Source organism: Takifugu flavidus, chromosome 11, assembly GCF_003711565.1.
Source record: "Takifugu flavidus isolate HTHZ2018 chromosome 11, ASM371156v2, whole genome shotgun sequence".
Classification (NCBI taxonomy): Eukaryota; Metazoa; Chordata; class Actinopteri; order Tetraodontiformes; family Tetraodontidae; genus Takifugu; species Takifugu flavidus.
Genome location: NC_079530.1, coordinates 14,784,555 through 14,807,227, shown reverse-complemented (window position 1 = coordinate 14,807,227; position 22,673 = coordinate 14,784,555). Strand labels below are relative to the sequence as shown.

Below are 22,673 nucleotides of genomic sequence, written 5' to 3'. Positions count from 1 at the left end.
TACTGCTGCTGTGTCCTGCAGTAACACGGTCGTCGGTGTAGCATGTTTCTGCATCACAATAGCAAGAACCCAAACTACAACAGGTCGGAGTTTTCAATGTGAGACGAAGGGGGGAGCTGCCAGGGTCCAGACCCGGCAGTAAATTATGTGCCAAGCCAGTGACAGCCCCTCCGAAAATACAAATCAGTTTTCTTCAGTTAGCCTCTCGCTGCGACTGGTCCGTGCTCGGGTGAAATTTGGTTTTGAACAGATTCATTTTACGCTTTGCTGAGTTCCGCACACTGCACGGAACAATAACGTAACGTTATGGCCACGTGAACTTTAGTCTCTTGTCCTTTCACTGTGCCGTGTGCTCCGTTAGCTGTCATCTGAAGTTAAGAGCAGACAACAACCTATGTGTCTGCTGTCAATGAGCGTCCTTTAGCACTTCATTAAGGCCCTGGACCTTCAGAGTGCGGGCAATTGTCTTCAGCTAACAAAAAGACCGACGCATTGTATCGGTTGGAGGTAAATTTATCAAAGGAAGCCGATACAATGGACAGAGCAGGCCAAATTATAAAACAGGTCTGTAACGGGCCTCCTGGGGAGTCATATTGTAGCGTTTGTTGATGGTCCGAGTTTGAACTGAATGACGTGGTGAGATTCAGATGGTGTAGTACAGTATGTGGCAGTCCACAGCATACAGAGCAATGCACAGGCACAACGTAGGCTGTAGGAGTAGCCGCATGAGGTCACATGTGTGCCGTAGTGTGTGGGTGAAATAATTCGGGGTTGAATCTGAGTATATGAGGCCACGCTGTGAAACAGGCTGGCGAAAAACAATTGGGATCTTGATGAACCGAGCTGACATGTGCATGGGTCCCTCCCTTTTCCGTTAGAGGAGCCCTGCGACAGGGGTGGAAGTGAAGAGAGTGCATGAAGAAAGTAGGGACAGAGGAATTTGAGAGGGGGGGTCAGGGTGTTAGCACAGTGAAAAGGAATCTGCAGGACCTGGGGGTGTTTTCTTCCAAGAAAAAAAAAATGCAAGATTTAAATTAAAACTTGCCAGTGTTTCGCCTTCCCAGGGTTGTAAAAAAAGCAAAACAAAACCCATTTTTTTCTGAGGATTATTCATAGTAACGCAGCAAAAAAAGAGGATTCGCTGCTTCTCTTTTAAAATCACTTCTTTGAAAGTGACGATTAGTTTCGGATTATGATTCGCCGCTGCTGAGACCCAACCTCAGATTCGCACTTTAACTCCGACGTTCCGAAGAGTAGATTGTTAATTAGACATTGAAAATTATATGTATTTGTTTCTCGGCAGTGACACGCTGCTGTATTACTGCCTGTGCTGCAGATAAAATGGGCCAATGGCGCATCAGTCCACCGACTCTCCGCTTCATATTTACATCCCTTCTCAGTTATTGGACACATAATTCTTCCAAACATCTTTTCACTCTTATGTCGCATGCACACACACACACACACACACGGGCGCACACCCATGAGGCTGAGGACAATCACAATTTTTACGTGCCCCAGTGTATCAAACATGAGATGCGTTTTGTGCCATTTAAAATGTGAATTTATGTCTCATGTAAACGAGTTGGGAGTCGATTTCAGCCTGTTGGACTGGCCTTTTCCCACAGCACATTATATTACAGCCTTCTAGTCATTCCACGCTGCCCGTTCATCACCTTGATGAAATGGCAGCGAGGCCAAACGAGGGGGCCTGGCCGTCGTACCATCTGGTGTCCCCACCGAAAAACACGATTCCCAAAGTTTTGTGCGACCTACCGAGTCGTTTCTACGATGTTCACGAAGGTAAACGGTGGTAAACGAGACTATCGCCAAAATGGACGCCTCTCCTAAAATAACAACTGGACAACTAAGCTATGGAATCAGCTCAGCAGGAGGAATGTGAAGTGCAAATATATGTAAACCAAGCTTGGATATAGTAATCAATTGGGTTTTGTCTGGTTAGGCTGACGTTTACATTTAAAACATCTAGAGGAGAAAACTGCTGACAGGATTTCTAATGTGAGCCTGTTTTCAGAGGACAGTTATTGTCTGTTTTATTGGTGGTGTCACAACGTGGTATTAAGATGTGACCTTTTAATTTACAGCCCTGGATTCACATCAGTAAGAGCTAATCGGAGGGCAGATTTCATTTCAGGATTCACAGCCATAAAGAGAAGTTGGCTGACTGACCGAGGTCTGATAAACTTTCAACTTATTTCTGCTTTATTATTCTTTGTTTGGTTTAAGTGGGCGGATATGAATAAAACAGTGTTGCTCACTTCACACAAAATTTTGAAAGCCGGGGTTTTAGGAGGGTCGGGATTTTCTCTCCCTCGTTCTGTGTGTACATGCGGCGCGCGTGTGTGTGTGTGTGTGTGCGTGCGCTGTTTCTGCATTCGTTTGCTGCTTTCGGGAGATAAATATGTAGTGAACTTGTCAGCTGATCAAACTTTGTCTCAAAAACGAGACCTTGACCACATGATCAATCGACTGCGCTTATCGCGACAATATCCAGTCCACCTGCAGCTTATCACACGCTCTCTCCAAAAACCACACACACACACACACACACACACACACACACACGCACACATACAGAGTCCACGTACTAAACCCTACGCCCTTATCCGAAACCCCCAAGGTCTTGACACTCATCTATCAAATACAGATGTTTTTTGCCCTCTACTACAAAGCGACAGTCCAGTTTTCTGCTTTTTTCAAGAGGATATAAAACTTAAATACACTAAACAAACAGCTCAGTGATAAGACTGTCACATGGACTTAAAACCAAGATGTCAAGTGGATGATGGGTCTGAGGAAAATGTGCACTAAATGAGGGTAATGGTACAGTATGTACCGATTCTGCATCGGCCGATTCGGTTTCAGAGCAGCAGCCTGAAACCTTATAGATTTCACATATTTTACTGCCACTAACGACTCAAACACAATATGAGGGTGGACCGTTGTTTCTATGTGGCAGATCTACAGATCAGACCACAAAAATTGCCCCCTCGTCAGTTTAAAGCCCCGTCACCGTACAACTCTGTCGGCTAACTTATTCTGCCGGCCTGAGAGGACGTCCAGTGCCTCCATAAGGTGCTGTGTAATTCAAGCCCAGAGAAGCGGTGGAGAGACAAGGAACTGAGCGGTGCGGCTCACGGCGCAATCGTGATTGATGGTCTCCGTCTGTGCAATAGCTGACCGAGCAACATGTACATCTCTCTTATTCACACTCTTAATGGCACTCACATCCTTTAGTGGGCTCTGTCGAACATGCGTTCATCTTAGAACATACAGTATATGTATCGTGTCAGTGGGTCCTCCATGAATTTGCATGATTCTTACCTGGGATCTTTGTCATGGTCCCGATTCACCCCTCGTTCCTGCACGATCACGGCTGAAAGGAAAGGAGAAACACAACAAACAGGGGAAATGAATATTTCAGACGTGAACTGATGATGCAAATCATTCTCGTCTGTTAATATGGATTAGCAAATCTGACCCCCCCCCCCCCCCCCCCCCCCAACCCCAACAACAATCCTTGATCCCGTCACGTCTCTGTCGCCTGGTGCCAAGACGTGTCTGGGCTGGCTGTGGGCCAGGCCCGGGCCGGTCGCCACCACAGCACCAGCAGTCAAGCAGGCAGGCCTAGCATAATGCTGACACATCGCTAACATCAGCCAGGGAGAGCGGACCTCTGGGAGCTGCTGAAACATCAACACAGCACCATTTCAGATTTACACGTGCTCATCCGCAGTCCAATTTCACCACTACTGTACTGGCCTGATGAGACTCGGGCTCGAAAAAAAACATCACTCCAATGAGGCTAAAACGGTTGAAATGAGCAGGGAATACTGCAAATGTGCTCAAAGGCCACACCCCCCTGCAAGCAAGTCAATGATTATTTACATGAAGCCTTTCTCACCCCGTAACAGATCACACAGCTCAGACTAAATCCACTTGGAAGGAAAAGGTGCCCCGTTCAAAACAGGGATTTCATTTTACGACCAGATTACGTGTTGTAGAAATTAATAAAAGAAAAACTCTAATTCAAGAGGATTCCAGATCAGAGGACGTGCTTCCACAGAGATATTTTCATGGATTTTTCATGAGAGGGTGCTTGAGAAAGGCTAAAGACACACATGTTCGGCATTCAAAAGCAAGTAAAAATACAGTATATGTCCATTGCAGGCCTTCGTAAGCAAATACCGGTTGAAACAGGATTTTTTTGCACACGTACGAGGCCACAGACACCACCCGCTATTTTTAAGTGTGCCGACTGTATATTTGGTCAAACGCATTAATGCCTTTGTGCTTAGATACCGATGCAAATTAGATTTGCAGAAACGAGCGCGGGTCATCAATATGCACGGATATAAACAGGAGTGCCACTGATTGATGATGCAAACCTTCTCCCTGTAGCCTACCCTGTGACATCTGACTTGTAACCCCTCGAGGGGTTAAACTTATTACCCTTTGACTCACGTGACCTCTGCTGCGCAACGAGCTAAATTGAAGGATGACCCCAGCTTGGGCGCGATTGGCCGCTCGCTGACCAAACTGCGGCCAGAGGGCTGACCATCCAAACCCTGTGGGGATGTGACCCTGGCCCTGCCACACGCTCGGCGGATAATACTATTAACAGGTCGATACAAGGCGAAAAAACGGTGGAAGAGTTCACTGCTTTAACGTGAAGGATGAGCAGGAGAAGGGATGAAGGGGAGATGGGGAAGGGACGGATTTACACACGGGGTCGGGAGGTTGTTTGTCATGTATATTTGAACAAGTGGAGCCGATTTGATACTTGAACAAATCTAAAAAACAACCTCAAACAGTAAAAGTTGAATTGCTGCATACGAACATTGTTGGCCCACAAAAGAGAGAAAAGAGATATTGAGGAAAAACATCCAAGCAGGAAACAAAACCAGCTTAGTCATTCTTGTGAATTCCTACAAAAGAGCAAATTGGAATTAAAACATAAAGAAAGTGATGTTACCTTTGTGTGTAGTCAGAAAACTCACCACAGCATAAATATCTGAATCCATCTTTTAGGATTCGAATATTCTGCTTTGCTCAGAATCCTCTTTACAGTATGAGGAGAAGAGGCGTGTGCTGGGTGTTTGCCAATACAGCACGTTGCAAGATATGCACTCACTCACTCACTCACTCACCCTCACACACACACTCACTCACCCTCTCACACCCACACTCACTCACCCTCTCACACACACTCTCACACACACACACACACACACACATGTGCGCATAAAATTCTGATTATTCATACTCCGATCAGTCATTTTTCCTAAATAAAAACATATTATACTTCAAGAGCTCATCTTATATACATGTTTTGACAAATGCCTGCAAATCCACTTTTTAATCTTGGTGAAATGCATCCGGCATGTCCTAGTTCAGATTCTTCTCTAAAACGATATTACTCTTACACAAGGCCCAGGTGGAACTATGGGCAGCCCCACAAAAAGTCATTGCTAAACTCACTGCTGATTTTCCAACTCCTTACACAGATCATCGGCCTGGAAAAGCCCCAGTGCTCTTGCTTTTATTAAAAAGGTACCGCGATTCACTGCATTTTGATAGAAATTGACTGTAAACATCATGAATATGCGTGATGAGTGTGTACTTGGGGCATACATAATGTGCTTTGTCTCTCTCCACCCTTCAGAGTTAAGCACAAATAAAGTGCAGGAGTGAATAATGCAACAAGCACCCAAAGCTGTGGAATTAGTTTTGAATGAGGCATTATTAGATATTAGCTGAAGTTCTTGGAGCTGAATCTGCTCTCAGATATGCTGTGTAAACATCTGTGCAAACACACATTGAGTCTCACACAAACGCACATGCAGCATCTCACACGCACGTTAATAACACACATTACCCGGGGAGGGGGGGGAAACTGTCCAAAGAGGAGTCGGACAAACAAACACGCAAGAATCCCCAACTGTGACAGGAGGGAGAGAGTGGAAATCAAAAAAGAAACGGTACCTTCTGAAGCCTGCGCGTGATGGGAGGGTGGGACACCTGCAGAAGCTTGCGAGGTCTATCCAGAGCTCTTCAGCGACTGCTTCCTCGCTGAGCTGAGCGCGTGTATGAGGCAGCGAGAGGGAGAGACGGCATGTGTGTATGTGTGCGCGGCTGAGGGAGGGGATGCCACCCCTCCTCCTGTGCACTGAGCCTCCTTAACGGGATGGAGGGGTAGGTGGGGCCACCGCAATAAAGCAAACACTCACACACACATTTTTTTTTTCCTATGGCTGTTATGTCCTCGTTTCTCTTTCTCTTCCCCGCCTCCGCGCTGCCATCCTTCCACAACTTGCTCAAAAACCTCCATCCCTCACAGACTTGCTCTCTCCCTCTGCCTCGTGTCCCCCCCCACCCGATTTTCACTCAGCCTGGAAAGCTCTCGTATGTCCCTCTACATTTCTGCTGCCTCCCCTCCCTACCCTGTGCCCCAATCCCTTCCTCTCCGACTGTACGCTAATATTAACGTGCTCCCATTAATCTGGAGTGCAGAGGGACATATGCTGTTTCTGGCTGGAGGTCCACAACCTGCAGAACTCCAGGGATGTGCACGTAGCCCTGTTGGGCTTTAGTTTAATAAGACAACAGCGATCAGATCAAGAGCCTGTCCAATAACCTGGTGTGTTAGGGACATGAAAACAACAGAGTGTGGCAGCAGGGAGGAGTGGTCGCAGATATATAGCAGCAAAGCTCACTTTTCTCCACTCCTGTTACTCTGCGCTGTTGTGCCTCTGCCCCTTCGTCTGTTCACTCATCCGGCCAGCAAACACAGAACCCATCTGATTTGGGGAGTAGCCATCCCTACATAAATCATTCCCTTATTCCACTGGCCACGCATTACATTGGAAGTATTGATTTCACCCTGCTGCAGCAATGATGGCAGGGAAGCCCTTCACAATGGTCACAGACAGGAAGTGGGAAAACAAACCACGGGTGTGTTTCGCTGGACCGCAATGGTGGCTTCTCCAGCTTTTGTCACAACAGCGCAGAGGGGAAATCAATGCCACCATGCACAAAGTGCACATGGCAGAAAGAGTCAAATGTTTTTATTCTAATGTCTATTTGTACATTAAAGAGTCAGTGTTAGCTTCACAAGTACCTTTGACTGAGAGCTTTAAAGGACTACTGTAAAGCAACATAAACAAGAGCAAAGTGGTTTTAGAGAAACCACTGTCCTTGGATTGAAAGTGACCATTAGAGGGATGAACGCTGTGGTTTCCATGACAGCACAGCTGAGGATACATTGAACCCTGACCTTATCCTCCTGGCTGTGCTCTGAAGCGGTGACCAATCCCTAGGTCAATCAGGTCAAGAGTGTCAGCGAGGGGTAAATGGTAATGACCCTTCCTGGTTATGCAACCAAACCATATCAACCTCTTACTAGAAGCGTCATTTATACTTATCTGTGCTGAGCATCTTCCAGGGATTCACAATGAGGAGACGACGACAAGTGTAATTAGAATATAGTGACAACCGATAAATGCAATACAAGCGCAAAATACATCAACACACTGTAAAACCAGATTTTAAAGCAAGTTAGTTAACAAAAAAAAAAAGCTGTTGGACAATTCTTTTCTAAACCTGAACCTATTTGATGAGTCAGCAGAAATTGTACAAGGACTTAAATAGTAGTAATTTTGATAAAATGTTATCCAGCGATCATTAGGTTCAATACAAATTTCTGGAAAGTGCTGGATATGTCCTGTGAGAAAGAAGGGATGGTTTTTTTTTAAGATGGTACTGTCTTGGGGTAGAGAAATTGGGTTAGAAGAGAGGGGGGAAAGACAGATGAAGGGGTGGAGGGACTGATCAGAGGGGTGCCAGACACAAAGAGGCCAGGCCGTGGCCGGTGGCACGCGATGGGCAGATTAACCAGCGTTTCCTCCCCAACTGAAGCTTTAGGACACCTGACTGAGTCCCGCCAATGGCAGGCAGCCAAGGATTTTGGGGGGGGGAGCAAGCTAGGGCTCGCCTTTCAACACTCAGTCTCTTCAACAACACAAAGAGGGGTGGGGTAGTGTTCATGAGGGTAAAAAAAATAAGGGGTGATGGGCTGGTGGCTTGGAGAGGGGAGGCGGTGGTGGTGTTGGGGGGACTACAAGCCTTACCCCTCACCATCTGCTGCCCGGGCTAAGTGAGGACAGGGGTAGGGCCAGAAGTGTGGGGAGTAGAATTTGAGCGTGTGTGTATGGAAAGCACACGTGTATCTGCGTGCACGCACCTGTTAGTGTGTCACAGGGTGCACGGGTGAGTGGACCGGCAGATGGACGGGGCATACTCCTGGCACCAGAGCTTTAGCGTTCGTCATCCTACTCTAAGGAGTATGCCCCCTTCCCGCACATTCCTAACCCCTCCTCCTTAATCCACTGTGCCAGCCAATTCTTTATGTTTTGCCCAGTTTGATTAAGACATCCTTATTAGAGCCATTACTGGCTGACAGGGTGTGTGTATGCCCGAGAACTGCTTAGCCATGCTGTTGTTTACTGTAATCAGACCCGAGCAGATGCAGCCCCCTTTTATGCCCCAATGCTCCTGAGTAACCCGTCCTTTATTATTGACTATAAACTATGAAAAAAAGTCGTCAAAAATGTATTTGTCACTTGCCAGAGAAGAAAACCAAGCATGCCCCTAAGAACACTAAAGCATAATTCTATATTATATATTTATGCATATTATCAAGGATCTGTTTCCCTGCAAAAAAAGGGGGTCAGAACAGCAGACAGTTCAGTCTTGCTGAGCTGTAATCTGAAAATTCCTGTAATCCTCCATACAGAGCCCGACTGCAGACTGTAGCGTGGAGAGGTGTAACCTCGCCTCCGTTTAGCAGCCATGTGTCTGAGTGAGCTTGACACGCAACCAGAGCCTTACAGCTGCCAGGACACACACTGAGAGATGAAGCACAGTAAAGCTGCCCCGGTCACCCACTCCAATAATTATGCCATTTTTCACCCTACAATGCAGAGTGAGTGCAGGTCACTGAACTTATTCAACTCCGTGTCAGAACAAGTAGCAGAACTGGGAGCCAATGAAATCCTCAGATAGTAAACAAAGGGTGTGGACAATATTAATAAGCACTTTTGAAAATTAAGATTCACACACTGCTTGGTAATAATGGTCTACTTGGCAGCGTCGCTATAACGATCATAATATGATTGTGCAGGCTGCGTGTGACATTTGTTTTCTACCACGTACACGCACATCGCCCGGTGCGATTACTGTAACGATTATGTTCCTGCAATAGATGGAAAATTGGGGCTTGTTCCCCAAGTACCACACCTACAAAAAAGAGGGTGAGGGTGGGGGAAAGAAGCACACATTCAGCCTGCACTTTACTTTTCAGTGCCAACCTGGTTTACAGTATTTGCCTGAGGTTCAAGGGTCAACCATGTGGCTGTGACTCGCGTGTATTACACAATAAAAGAATTCCATCCGTATTTTTTTTCTTTTAAAAAGCTCACTTGTAAAAATAAATAAATAGATAAAAGTTCTAGTTTTAAAAAGGGCCTCTGACCTGAAACATTTACCTGGGTTTTGGCCGCTGCTTCATGGCCGGTAGGAAATCTGCCCTTCCTTAGATTCGACCGCAGCCAACAACTCTTGGCTTTTTACCGGAAAGCAGTGCGGCAGACATCTGCCACTACCTGTCGGCGTTGAGAACCGCTTGGTTCAATAATGGACCAGTGTTATTAAACTATCTACCGAGTTTCATCGTGCTGACGGGAGTCGCGCTGATTTCCCGAGTGCCAGGATCAAAATTCAAACGCGCACCTGTTCGACCGTCCGAACAAAACCGAACGGAGCCGAGTAGGAACTCGTGGTGGAGCCCGTGTTTAGGTCGAAAAATAAAATACACAACTTGGGGAAACAACGCGCAAGTTGTTCAGGTGTCGTTAACACCAGAGAGACTGTTTGAAAGAGGGGGAATGGTAAAGTCCAACAATGCTAAAAAAAATCAGATAAGAGCTTTTTTGGCACACTGTCCAAAGAACCAATAACAACAGAGGTCACAACACACTTAGGTGCACCTTCTATGGCAAAGCACAGCCCACTTTTAATTTAGAAGACATTTAATGATTACTTTTAGAATTTGGTGCAGGCATATTATATGTTTCTGCAATAAAAAATAAATTCTTAAAGTCACTTTACAGCACAAGACGGCAAGACTCCTGTTTAATGACAGCTGGTGCTTAGAAGGGGAAGAGCTGATCAAATTCTTAATGAACAGAGCACAGTCATTGCACAGAAAAGACCTAATATGCTTTTGGGAACTTGCCAATGAAGGAAATAAGCCTCCTATGTATATACGTTAAGTATTTTCATGTTGAATTTATCTCATCAGCAGTTTTTGTAAGTTACTTAGATCATGCTGAGGAGTGAAAAATGTGCTTTTCATTCATTCTAAAAGAAGAAATACTTGTTTTTAATGGGGTTTTTTGCAAATATTTAGAAATTAGCTACATTTTCAAAGTCACGCTGATTGGAACACCTTACACACAAGGAACAGCAATGGGTGATCAGTACGCTGCTGGTTGTGAATTGACCCCCCCCCCCCCCCCCCCCCCATTTCCCTCCAAATCAAGGTTAAAATTGTTTTTCAACACTGGATTAGACATGGAGTCAAAGTCCTGAATTTGGTTACTTTATTTTGTTATTTTTTATTGAAGGAAATCTTATGTGTTAAGGTGAATACCTGCAATATAATGTAATTATAGAGACTACAGAATTCTACTTATTCTTGATTTATTAGTTAAGCCTTGTTTTATTTTTTTAAAGACCAAATTGCAGTAGGTAATTCATTTCCATGAAAGAAATCTATGCGCCATTCTTTGATAAGCATGATGAATTAATTTAAATGAAATTTAAATATTCTTAGTGAAATTTATGTGGGATGTTTAAGTGTCCACAAATAAAAACAGCTTTTGCTGTTGCAAAGCTAAAAAAAAACACTTTATAGTTTTTCACAATTAAAGAATGAACTATTGAATAAAGCTTCAACACTTTAATTCCCGAAGGGCTGTGAATTATTGCACCATAGATAAATGTTAGACATGGGTTCCAGATCATTTTCAAGAGAATAAAGATTGGATGACAATGTAAATTTTACTTAATATCAGTTTAATGTGTATTTACATTCAGCGAGCTATTTTAGTGGTTGCTTTATTGCTGTTATAAGGTCTTGTATCATTTGAAACCATAGGTCATCCTTGTAAAACTTGGAATTTATTAAAGTATGGACATAGGTGGCAGGTAATAGCCTAAAATACAGCAAAGTAGTGACGGAAAATTTAACAGATGAACATTATATTATATTTAAAATTTAACAGATGAACATTATGTATGTAAAAGTTTAAATTTAAAGTGAAAAGTGACATTGATGCCTTTAAGATGGGACACTTGGTTACAAACACCAGTAAGTGTTTTCTTACTGGTATTTACTCTGCGTTACAAACGTCGAGGCCCAAATTTTTGCTAAATAGATTCAAGATGATTTATTGATTACAAACTAACTCACAAGTTCAATAGGTTACGAGTTCAATAAGTTACCCACTACAAACACACCCGTGACTAAAGCTTCTTCTACGTCTATGGACGTAGGTTGGTTCTTTCTTCTTCTACGTTTCTGCCTCATTTACGTGATATTATGGGAGTGTTGGGTAGTTTGCGTTACGTCCAGGGATCTTCATCGCCACCTGTCGACTTGGAGGCCCACTGTTCACTATTTGAGTGCATTAGTTTTGGTGGTGAAAATGTCACATTATTTTGAAGATTACTTCTTGATTTATTGTGAGTGAACAAGTTGAAGCTTATTTGCCTTTCCATATCCCAACTTGGAAGCATAACGGTAAGGTGATAGCTTTATGTACAAAACTATATAATTTTAATGTTAAGAGTTTAAAATGATGAGCTTCGAGATGCAGTATTTATAATGGACATCTACACGGATTCTGCCAGGTCATTTCTATGTAATAGATAACATTTCTTTCCCTAAAACATATGACAGTGTTTCCCATCCTCGTCATCCGATATATGCTTTAAATAAAGCAATCAAAGAAACTTAGAAACCAACAAATGTATGATTGGCAGAGATGGAACGAGCTTTTTTTTCCCTCGTGACATGGCAAAATACTGATGCGCAGGTTTTATTAAAACATTACAGTTGTCCTTGGAGTATGTATACTATAATAATGTAAATACATGCGTATATATTTTAGCAATTCCTAAATTTTATTGCATTTTGCTTTACTAAACCATATCAGCAAATCAGATGCAAAATATTAAATATAAAAATAACAGAACTGCCTCAACTGGGAAAAAAAAGGCTTTTCTTTGCACAAATAATTTGTCTTTAACAATTTGGAACGATGGCCACATATGGATATATTTAACAGGACATGAGTCAGAGATTTACATAAATCAAACAATCCTTAGGTGTTTAATATAACATAGAATGAAAATGAAATTATTGATAAAAGCAGTTTTAGTGTTTGTTCCAAAAGGTGTTTATTAATGTCCGAGCAGGTGACATTACCAGAATTATCTTGGTAGAGTTTTTTGTTTGTTTTTTACGTCCAACAAATTATCTTTAAAAACAATCCCTTTAACAATGAAGGAATGTAGTGCTGGTTTGTCAATTTCTTTCTATAGGTGGAAATAAAAATACAGCACAACCAAACAAACAAAATAATAATAGCATAACCAGATGAACAAAGCATCACACATACTTGGAATATGTTACACTTTAGTCGATGCCTCTACTCAACATATAAAAGTCAAGATGGTCAAAATCCAGACCAGCAGCCTATGTAAAATAAAACATCAGTCAACACAATATAGCTGCTTTTCTTTTCATTGTATTTAGCCGATATCTCCGCGTGGTAACAGGGGATGAGGCACCTGAGCTAACATTAGCACATTATTCTGAAATTTTGAAAGAAAAAAAGGGTACCAAGGTTTTCCTTCCTTTCCATTGGAGACAGGATGAAAACACCAGTCGCTCAACGCCACTGCTGAAAATGACCTCCAGAACCAAGACGTACAGAGGGCCTCCACCTCTCCACAAACTCCACACCCACTCTCACTGTTGCCCGCTCTGCTGTGCTTGAGACATTAGTTAACGCTCAACCTCAACCCTTCATTTCAATGAGCTACGATACGCTTAGTGTGCACCATGCAGCACAGCATGGCCCTGCAATAAAAATACTGAGTTTTCAGATGTTAGTGTATTTTTGTGGCTCAGTTAAAAATTAAAAGAAAACACCAGTGCAAACAACATTTTGCCTGCTTATTCCAGATAGTATCCTTGTAAAATACTTTACATTAACAGAACATTTTTTGTGTGTGAAATAGATCCTTCAAATTCACAAAAGGACATACATTTAATTAAACCAAGAGTGTCTCTTTTCTGCGAGTAGAACTGGCAGGTGGAGACAATAGGTGCAATAATGTGAGTGGTGCTGTGGTGGTGAAAATAAACGACGCAGGAGTATTAACAGTTCTGGTAGCACCGTACAGCTCAAAGATTGTAAAGGAGACCCTGGTTTGTACACATAATTTTGTCTTCAGTGTGAAGTCCATTCGAACCACTATGTTTCTAGAGGGTATTACTTTGTGGGTAAAAGAGATCCGTCAGGAATATCGCTTCGCTGCTCATTATGTCTTTGTCCATCTTCTGCTTTTTAAATAGTGACGGAAGATTCCGGACATGCACCTCTTTCCTGAACTGCTGGCACAGAGCTTTCTGTTTGCAGAGAGAGAGGAGAGGTGAAACACAACCATCCAGGGATTAGACGGAAACAATTCCACTTACAGAGACCTGTCTTCCAATCGGATATAGCAGAGAACTACCACCCTCTAGCGGTAAAATGTGGCGTTACCTCAACAGTTCCCGCAATTAACTTCTTGAACTGGTCTTTCCTCCTTTTCTCTCCAACTTTCTGAGCATTGGGGTCTATAAGCCGATGGTCGTACTGGTCCAGAGCCTCCACGCTGATATTTGGGATTTGAGCCATCACTGCTCTCAGCTCCACAAAGCGAGGTCGCTATCAAAGATGGAAACAAGTGTACGAATACCCAACTGACTCTTTTTAATTACCAAGACAAGTTGGTAATCCTACAGAAATAATGGCAGGTATAAAGATTTAAGCTGTAGTCTAGTGGAGTGATGATTGGCACTAGACTCACCAGGTTGTCATAGATGAGCATTGCCAAGTAAGAAAGGGTGGCATTGCAGGTCTCATGCTGCCCATGAAACTGAAGACCCCTCAGAACACTGGTGAAGAACCATGTGACCGCCTCAGGAAGAAGACTACCCCCCACCACCTGCAGATGTGAACATGTACAGGACATACCTAAATCTGACATTGTTTAATCAAAAGGTTGTTTGTCATACACACAATAGGTATTTAATAAATCAAACATTTTTTCCTGTATAGTAATTAATGAGGAGGCCTCTACCTGTTGCAGTAGTGCCCAGCAGACCATGGATGCAGTGCGGTGACAATTGGTGGTGTCCTTCCAGGACAGTGAGGTGAAGGAGAGGGTCAAGAGGGTCATGTAGATGTTCTGGGTAAAGAAGAAAGGAAACAGTAATTAAAAGTCTGATTTAAATGTGGCTAAGGCTGCCGTTTGACTATTCTGCGATACTGACCTCGTGCTTCAAAAGACATTTTCCCAGCTCGGTCAGGTTCTCCGTGCTGTGGCCAGCAGGTGCGACCTGCTCTGAATCCATCACCATGTCCTCGTCTGTAAGAGGGAATTTGCTCAAAAACACACAACAGCAGCAAAGAAAATGCACACACCAATTTATTTATTTACCCTCTACTTCCTCCTTATTTCCTGCAGGTTCCTGCACTTTTCGAGCAATACAGCTCACAGCTGGAGGAGAAGAAGAAAATGTCACACTGGTGCACTGATAACAGAAGTTTCCCAGAATAAACTGATTCACCATCTGCTTTTTTATGTGATTTTGACATATATATTAAACATAACATACACTTTCTTTAAAGCAAAATATGTAAACACACAAAATTAGATTTAAATCAATGTTCACTGCAGCTAATTGTGAATGTGACGGTCGTCACTGAGACGCCTGTTCGTGGATTTGTGTGAAATAAATCCTACAGCTCACTTCACATCCAGTTTGCTGCCCAAATTGTAACAGCAACTGTAGCATTTTCACAGGATCCTTAAAGCCGACTTACAGACAAAATCCAGGAGCTCTCTGGTGACCAGGCGGACAAGATATTCATCCAGCATCTCCTTTGTCACCTCACTTTCCTGACAAATCACTTCTTCCTCATCGTCACTAAAAACAAATTCACAGTATTTCCACCCATTCAGAATTACTACACTAGGAGGCTCTGAGTGGTTTAAGAAGGCTTTTGGCCACAGCAACGGCACTTACTTGACAGATGTCCTCTGGTTGATGACCTGCCACTTCACATTCAGTCTCTGCAAAATGAAACAGAAGCGGGCCATGAAATCTGCTAACAGTAAAAACTGTGAGCTGAGCACCTTTTCTTGGCAAATTGGCATCATAGCGAGATTCTGACCTGCAGCATGTAAGCAAACATCGGGCCCAGCAGGGGGCAGAGTACACTGTCATAGTACTCCTGAGGACATGATAACACCATCTGCTTCAGAAACAACCGTGCCAGTTGTTAAAGAAATTCCACACCTCTTAAATCAACGTCAATCATCTAGAGTGGCCTCAATTCAGATGAGCAGACAGTAAAGATGTCTATAGACAAACCACAGATCAAATAATGGCAAACAAACCCACACCCAACACTAAAATGATTGAACAAACAAAGGATATGAATCATCAGACGGAGTCTGTGGTCAGGGACGTGGTCGAGGTTCACAAAGGCTGAGCTGGCTAATTCCCGAGCCAAACCCTCAACAGTGTAAAATTCCTGCTGCAGACACGGACCCGCATTGCCCAGGATTTGGAAGCTACAGAGAATAAACAGGGGGAGCATGTTAAACGTAATTATTAGAATATGAAGACCTAAACACTAAAACATATCAATTCTACCTGTAGTCATACACAGTGGTGAAAAATCCCTGCATTCTTTCCAGGTTGGTTTTATATACGGGAACATCGCAGTTCTCCAACGGCTGCTGGGGGAAAACTGAAGAAAGCACACGTTCCATACATTCAACGCTCGGGACGTTACAGCAGGAAGCTCAAAGCGAAGCAAAAGTGTTTAAGAAGCTTCCTTTACCAAGAACGGTTTTCTTATCAAAATCCATCAAATCGTGGGTCCCGCCGTAGGTCTCGCTCAGACGAGCCATGTTCTCTGGCAGGAACAGGTTGTTATGAGTCCTGCAGTGAGAAGGTGAAATCCATATCAGGTCAGATCACGTGGTATGTCGATAATCGATCGCTTCGGTGAGGAAATATCAATCAATCTTTATTTATATAGCGTCTGTTACAATCAAAATGATTAACAATACACTGCTGTTTTGACCAGGTATCAACATCAGTTCAAAGAGAACCGATATAAAAGAACTGGCGGAAACTGGTGTGAAGCACATATAGAGTTGAGTTTATCACATGTCTCCCTGACTACAAGAAACATTTACAAAATACCTTATCAGAGCCAGCAGATTGGGCAGGAAGGACAGGAAGAGTGCAGCGCCAGGGCTTCTGTGGATGGGAGCCCCAGTGGGGGTGTAGTCAACCACAAATCCACCAGCTTTGGCTTCTTCCTGGTCCGCCGGCCACCGGGACCGCTTCACCATTGCAAACATGGCTAACAAGGCGAAGGTCACCTGGATAAGCATCACAGCAGGTTTTAGTGATTCTACGGACATAGCTAGCAAGTCTACAATTATCTTACATTTCTTTGTGTTGTTTCTCTAATGAAGAACAGAGCAATCAAAGGAAACTTTTTACCAGTCAAAGGCCCCAGTTTGTCTTTACAGTGAACTGCTCATAAGTGAGCATTAGCCCATAACTATAGCCACTTTGTTAAATCTAGTTGTTATAAAGGACAAAATCGCATTTCTTTGAAGCAGTAACAACTTAAACTGACTTGTCCTGGTGAATATGGATATGAGGAGCAGTAAAGTGGATAAGTGAAGCATAAACACAAAAGGAGGCAACATTCAAACGTAATCTAAACAAGCGCCGATAACTGAACAGTCTGTTCGCCCACACACTGCATCAAGTTAGCTGCAGTCAGCAAGATGCAGATACAGTGGTCCTCTTGAAGGAAAGTAATGGAAAAACACAAAGCAATGAAGCATGGAGAAGCTCCGCTGGAGTGGCAAGATTTCCATGCAGATGTGTGATAAGAACTGAAGAGCAGAGATAAAATAATAGCTAACTTCATCAGTTCACTTACTCTTGCTCGATTGAGGCCCGCTGTGTCTGTACCTTCACCGCTTTCTGTGACCACTTGATCAGCCCCAGCATAGGAAAGGAAGGCAGCAGGTTCACACAGCACGCTGTAAAAAGTTAGTCAGACGTCACACTGAGTGTTTTAACGGGATGGAAGGAAAGGGCAAAGGAACACAATACGCACTTCTTCATTTCATCCGAAGCCCACTGCACAACCACGGAGGACATCAGTTCATCCAGAAAAGCCTTCTGTTTGGCAAAGTCTTTAAACTGGTTACTGATGAGAATCAGGGACTCCATTAGTGCGCACTTTTCCATCTGCGACAGCGTGGCATCGCTTGCAAACAGATTCTTCACATGGTTGTAAAACATGTCAAAATAAGGCTGGAAAAAGAAAGAGTCAGTAATCCATGTTTATTCACCTGTGCATAGTACACGTACATGACCACATGCAAAAGCTACAGCACGTGTAACCTGTTGGCATCTATAGGTGTTTAATACTGAAAGAGACAAGAAGGGAAATTACCAAGATGAATTGTGGGAAATCCCGGCAGATTTTGATGAAAGAAGAACAGGCGTGTTTCCTCACGTTCTTTACACTCCGGGACCAAGACACCTGGAGTCAGAGATCATCGCTGAATAACGTTCCTTATCTTTAATGTTGAAACATGACAAATTTAACTCACCCTGTTTTCCTGACCACCTTTAAAGGCGACTGCTTTAAAGAGCTGTAACGACACAATAAACTGGCTATTAAAACCTAAAATGCTCGTGTAGTTTTGACGACTTTGCAGGCTTTTTATGTTCCTTCCTGTGAAAACAGTAAGGAGCAGGTTGCACCCTCTCCCTATTCTCCTCCAGTCTGACGCCAGTCTAATTTATTTTTCATTAGCATAGTAATTTTGGTAAAGATGTTCCACAAGAGCCCAAATCTTCATACTCACACCCTGAATCATTTTCATATTATGCTTTACACTATTCATCTCTGGAACCACAAAGAGCAATATTCATTCTACTTCCTTTAATTGCCATTGGTGTTTCGACTCACTTTATAAAAGACTCTTGGAAGGAACTGCTGTCTTCTTGTGGCAAATGGAAAGAGGGTGGAGATGTTGGTGAGCACGCAGGACATAATGAGCGGGTCGCTGGTTTCATAGTTCAGCATGGCTTGCAGCAGCTCCATGCTCTGATCAATGGGGAATTTCTACAAAAAAAGAAAACCCCATAAAGACATTATAAACAGCGATCAAGCATTTTCCATCTACTTCCACACGCTCCAATTACCTCCTCCTCCACACTTTTTAAGATCTGCCACACCGTACAGTCCATGAAAGTGGTCACTGCTTCCCACTGTAGCACCGACGGAGACAGGAAGGAGCACATGCCTTCAGCAGTCTGAGCTGGAATGATGCAAACAGATACTGCAAGTTAAAGTCGATGCCCATGCACACTACACTGTGAAGATTGCTCCAACAATGTCTGCATTTATATGACTTATTGCACATAAAAACGTTTCTTTTTGTGGGTTTTGTGTAATAGACAGGTAGGTTTATTAATATAAATTCCCAGCACAGAACCAAATCCATAATATAAGTAATAAACGCATGTTCTGTGGTGCTGTGGTTATCTTACAGGGCCAGTTTAGCATACTTACATTTGCTCCCCCCTGTATCAATGGGAGTAGTGACCTCATAATGTAACCATTCGGCTGCTATCTGGAAAGCCTCGTGAGGAGCTATGCGGCACGCACCTCTCACCAGGTCTCCTTGCTGTGCTCGAAAAGCTGTCAAGCATGACAAAAACGCAAAAACTGTCAAAGGCTCAAAATGAACCCCGGTGCTCATTTAAATTTACACGACTTACTATTAAAGAAAGAATTAAAGTCACTGTCATTGTCAAAGTCTACTCGTGAGTAAGCACAGCTGGGGCTGTCATTTTTGGAGGGAAATCCAGTCTGAGGGGGGAAAAATAAATAAAATCTCCAGTTAAGTGCTCGTTTGTCATGTTCTCTGTAAGGGTAGGGGTGAAATGTCTGTCTCACTTTGACAAAGTTGGTCATGCAAGCTCTGAGGTATCTGACAGCCATCTGCACAACAGCCTCCTCTCGTGACAGGGTTTCGTGTCTGAACAAATTTGCCCAGGTAATCAGAGTGGATGACTTTAAAAACTAAAAAGAAAAGAAATGACAAAGGCTCAAACATGGAACACATTTGCAGACAGGTCCTACTTGCAACACGTGTACGGGTGCATGCTTCACTTGCACCATAGCACCATCTGAAAAAGGGTGCTTTATTAACTCACCTGACTGGAATGTGTGGTGAAGGCTAAAAGGGCCTCCAAGTACTTGCTGAGATTTGCTGGTATGCTGACCTTCGCATCTGAACCCTACGAAGAAACCGCATCATCTTAAAAAAAAAAGAAACGCAAAGTCTACCTACATACACTAAATGAAAACAACAACTTAAATGAACAGAATGAAAAACAACTTGCCACTAATGCACACAGCTGCCCTCCCAAAGCACAGAGGACCTGGCACAGCCTCTTCAGGAAGATGTAGCGCTGCTCCACCACCTCAACCACTCTAAAACCCAGGAAACACCACAAAGGAGTATATATTACTGAGAGATAAAAAGCAGTTTAATTTCTGATGCCGCTACTTACTCAGATTCAGGCTTCTTACATATAGCCAGACCATCTGCTGACCTGGAAGCAGACAGATGCAAACAATAAGGTGGCAACGGATGAGTTAATCCTATAAAAAGAGATTATTAAGAAGCAGTTGCACTCACTGGGCTGCAGAGAGGATGCAGTCGATGGCTACATCATCAAAAAGCAGCATAATGGGTTTCCTATCTTCCAGCTTCCCCTGTGTGGAGAAAAATGGACAGAAATGTTACATCCTTACACCCTCCACTACTTGATCCCATTTCAGGATTTGGAGAGGTCTCAAACAAAAACAAATTATTGAAAATGTTCCTAAAAACCACATCCTGTAGTTAAGGTAATGATATCAACTAAGCATATGAATGCAGATTATGAACCTGGGACTTTGGAAAAAAAGAATTGTTGAAATTTATAGAAAATCTGCATTTTGTGATTCAACTAGCCACTTGGTGGCGCTGTTGCACCGGCAATTCCTTCAACCACCTGTAGTCGACATTTTCTTTAGCTGTCGATCAAGATGAGGTTGAGAACTGCAACTACCCGAGCAAAAACAGGTTAAAACAAACAAAATAAATAAAAAAAACAAGACCCGAACAAAGAACGCTGAATAACTGTGTCTTACCTTCCGTCTGACGGCGATGACCAAACACTCAGCTGCCTCCAGCTGCAGCTCGGGTTCATTCAGCAGCAAACACAACACCTCCAGAATCTCAGAGTATTTAGAGCTAATATAGGAAAGTGACACCCAGTCTATATACCCTGCAAGTGTGTTCAGTGTAGACACAGCCACTCGACAGAAAGCTCTGACCTGTGGGCCAAAGAACAAGAGGGAGGATTAAAACTCATGAAACAATGAAAGGCTGAATTCAGACCAGATGTGCAGGGATCATTTCTCACCTGGAGTTCGTGACCAGGTAATACTTTCTGGAAAAATTAAGGAAATAAATCAATAAACACGCTACATGGCTGATTTTTGTCTCTCGGGAATTCAAGCTGCACATTTTTGGCAAACAGAATGAATGCTCGCTGACCAGTTTCCGGAGCTCTTCCACATTCGCTCGCAGAATGGTCATCATGAACCTGAAGATGCTGTCCATGTTCTGGGTGAGTTTCTGCTGGATGTCTCTGCGCCGCTGCGCCGGCAACGTCTGGAAGAAGATCACGTCCTCGGCCAGCCGTAACAAGATCAGCATCACCAGTTCTGTCTGTGTTTCCTGTGGAAGGTGCATTACAGGAAATGAACATTTTATAGAGCACTAATAAAATAAACAAACAAAAGAGATGCTGTCTTGGTAAACAGAGTAGATACTGCAGGATAAAACCATCACCACGGTAACCTGATGATCCCATGATGAGTGATACATTGAAAAACACATCATATAAGTTTCTCACCCCTTGGCTAGTCAGGACCTCCATCTCTTTTAACATATCCGGCCACTGTTGAGGCCATTCTCTTTTTATCATTTCAACTATGATTCGCGACAGGACATCTTTGATGTGGCTCTCCTCTTCCAGGATAGAAAGAGTACCCTGAAAAAACACCCAAGCAGGCACAACATCAATATGAAACATCTACTGGATTTCTAAACTCACAGGAGCCCATTTCAGTTATGCATACGTTTGATAGAAGCTGCATGGCACACTCCTTTAAATGGACCTTCTCTTGCTGCTGCATGTCATTCCATCGGAACCTACAAGAAAAATTCAGCTCTTTTAAATAGGCAGCTTCTGATTTATGCCTGATTTGTTAAAAGGAAATAGGGTAAAAAATTGCATTTTGTGTTAGTTTCCCCCACTCACTTGATGACGTGCTCCAGAATTTGCAAACCGAAGTGTCTCACAACAGCTGGCTGAGCTTTGTCAGCTAATTGCAAGCCGCATGGCACACACAAAGAGTTGTTCTCTTTGAATTCTTCACAAAACTGTGGCAAAACAACAAACCGTACGTTACAAGCAGATATACAGACGAGTTTCCTGAAAGGCTTCAACGGCTGAAAGAGTAAGATCAAAATAATAAATGGCACAACGCCAGCATACTGTGCAAATTCGAGAAAGATGTCATTGGAAAGATGGTGTTGTTAAATGCGTGTCTTTCATTCAAGATTCGACCAGATGTTGCTATGTCCATTAATGAATGAACACGGAGCCGAGGGTGATTTATTATAAGGACCGGCAAAGTCACACAGCAAACGAGAACGCACTAGTAGAATTTAACTGTTTAAACATGCCGCTATAGCAAGCCCTATTAAAAACGCAGACATTTTACAGGGCCGAGCAAACACTTAATACTGCATTCAGAGAAACTTTAATAACATGCTAACTAGCCGCTAGTTAGCATTCAAAACGATGCTACCTTAAGGGCCTCCAGACGGTAAATGTGGCTTGTTTCTGGGTCCATGGTGACATTTACAGCTGCCATGAGCTGTTCACACAAGGAAGCCACCTCACCAGACATGGCTTAGGGTAGGCCGTGTCGGGTCGTTAACAGCGAAAACGAGCGTCTCCCTTATGCAAAGCACCTGCACACCACTGAGCAAGGCTAGTAAAGGGAGGACCTAACGTGCACGCAATGTGCTATCCGATGCGAAGTTGGGACGCCTGGCTTGCCGTAGAACCGGAA

At 43.3% G+C, this 22,673-nt stretch overlaps 1 protein-coding gene across 1 annotated transcript; it reads right to left on the bottom strand.

The window, feature by feature from the left end:
* Nucleotides 1-12,518: 12,518 nt before the first annotated feature.
* On the bottom strand, nucleotides 12,519-22,638 carry LOC130534064 (exportin-5). Its single transcript, XM_057047938.1, has 33 exons — nucleotides 22,407-22,638; nucleotides 21,854-21,975; nucleotides 21,672-21,744; nucleotides 21,446-21,583; nucleotides 21,085-21,267; nucleotides 20,951-20,977; nucleotides 20,676-20,861; nucleotides 20,179-20,255; nucleotides 20,051-20,092; nucleotides 19,880-19,970; nucleotides 19,691-19,774; nucleotides 19,431-19,556; nucleotides 19,253-19,343; nucleotides 19,044-19,172; nucleotides 18,674-18,789; nucleotides 18,438-18,593; nucleotides 18,076-18,117; nucleotides 17,916-18,005; nucleotides 17,574-17,773; nucleotides 17,394-17,496; nucleotides 16,637-16,818; nucleotides 16,269-16,369; nucleotides 16,079-16,175; nucleotides 15,861-15,996; nucleotides 15,594-15,692; nucleotides 15,446-15,492; nucleotides 15,243-15,346; nucleotides 14,857-14,916; nucleotides 14,690-14,784; nucleotides 14,497-14,604; nucleotides 14,224-14,361; nucleotides 13,917-14,081; nucleotides 12,519-13,780 (listed from the first exon to the last, which is right to left on the bottom strand). The coding sequence occupies exons 1-33, from the start codon at nucleotides 22,506-22,508 to the stop codon at nucleotides 13,634-13,636; spliced, it is 3,657 nt and encodes a 1,218-aa protein (XP_056903918.1). The 5' UTR covers nucleotides 22,509-22,638; the 3' UTR covers nucleotides 12,519-13,633.
* Nucleotides 22,639-22,673: the final 35 nt, after the last annotated feature.

What these genes read in the sequence shown, in the direction of transcription:
- LOC130534064 (XM_057047938.1), bottom strand. Translation starts at nt 22,508, where the DNA reads ATGTCTGGTGAGGTGGCTTCCTTGTGTGAACAGCTCATGGCAGCTGTA. An exon ending in ACCACTGTGTATGACTACAG is followed by an intron (nt 15,997 to 16,078) that starts GTAGAATTGATA and finishes TATTCTCTGTAG; the next exon opens with CTTCCAAATCCTGGGCAATG. An exon ending in AGAGCTCCTGGATTTTGTCT is followed by an intron (nt 14,917 to 15,242) that starts GTAAGTCGGCTT and finishes CTTCTCCTCCAG; the next exon opens with CTGTGAGCTGTATTGCTCGA.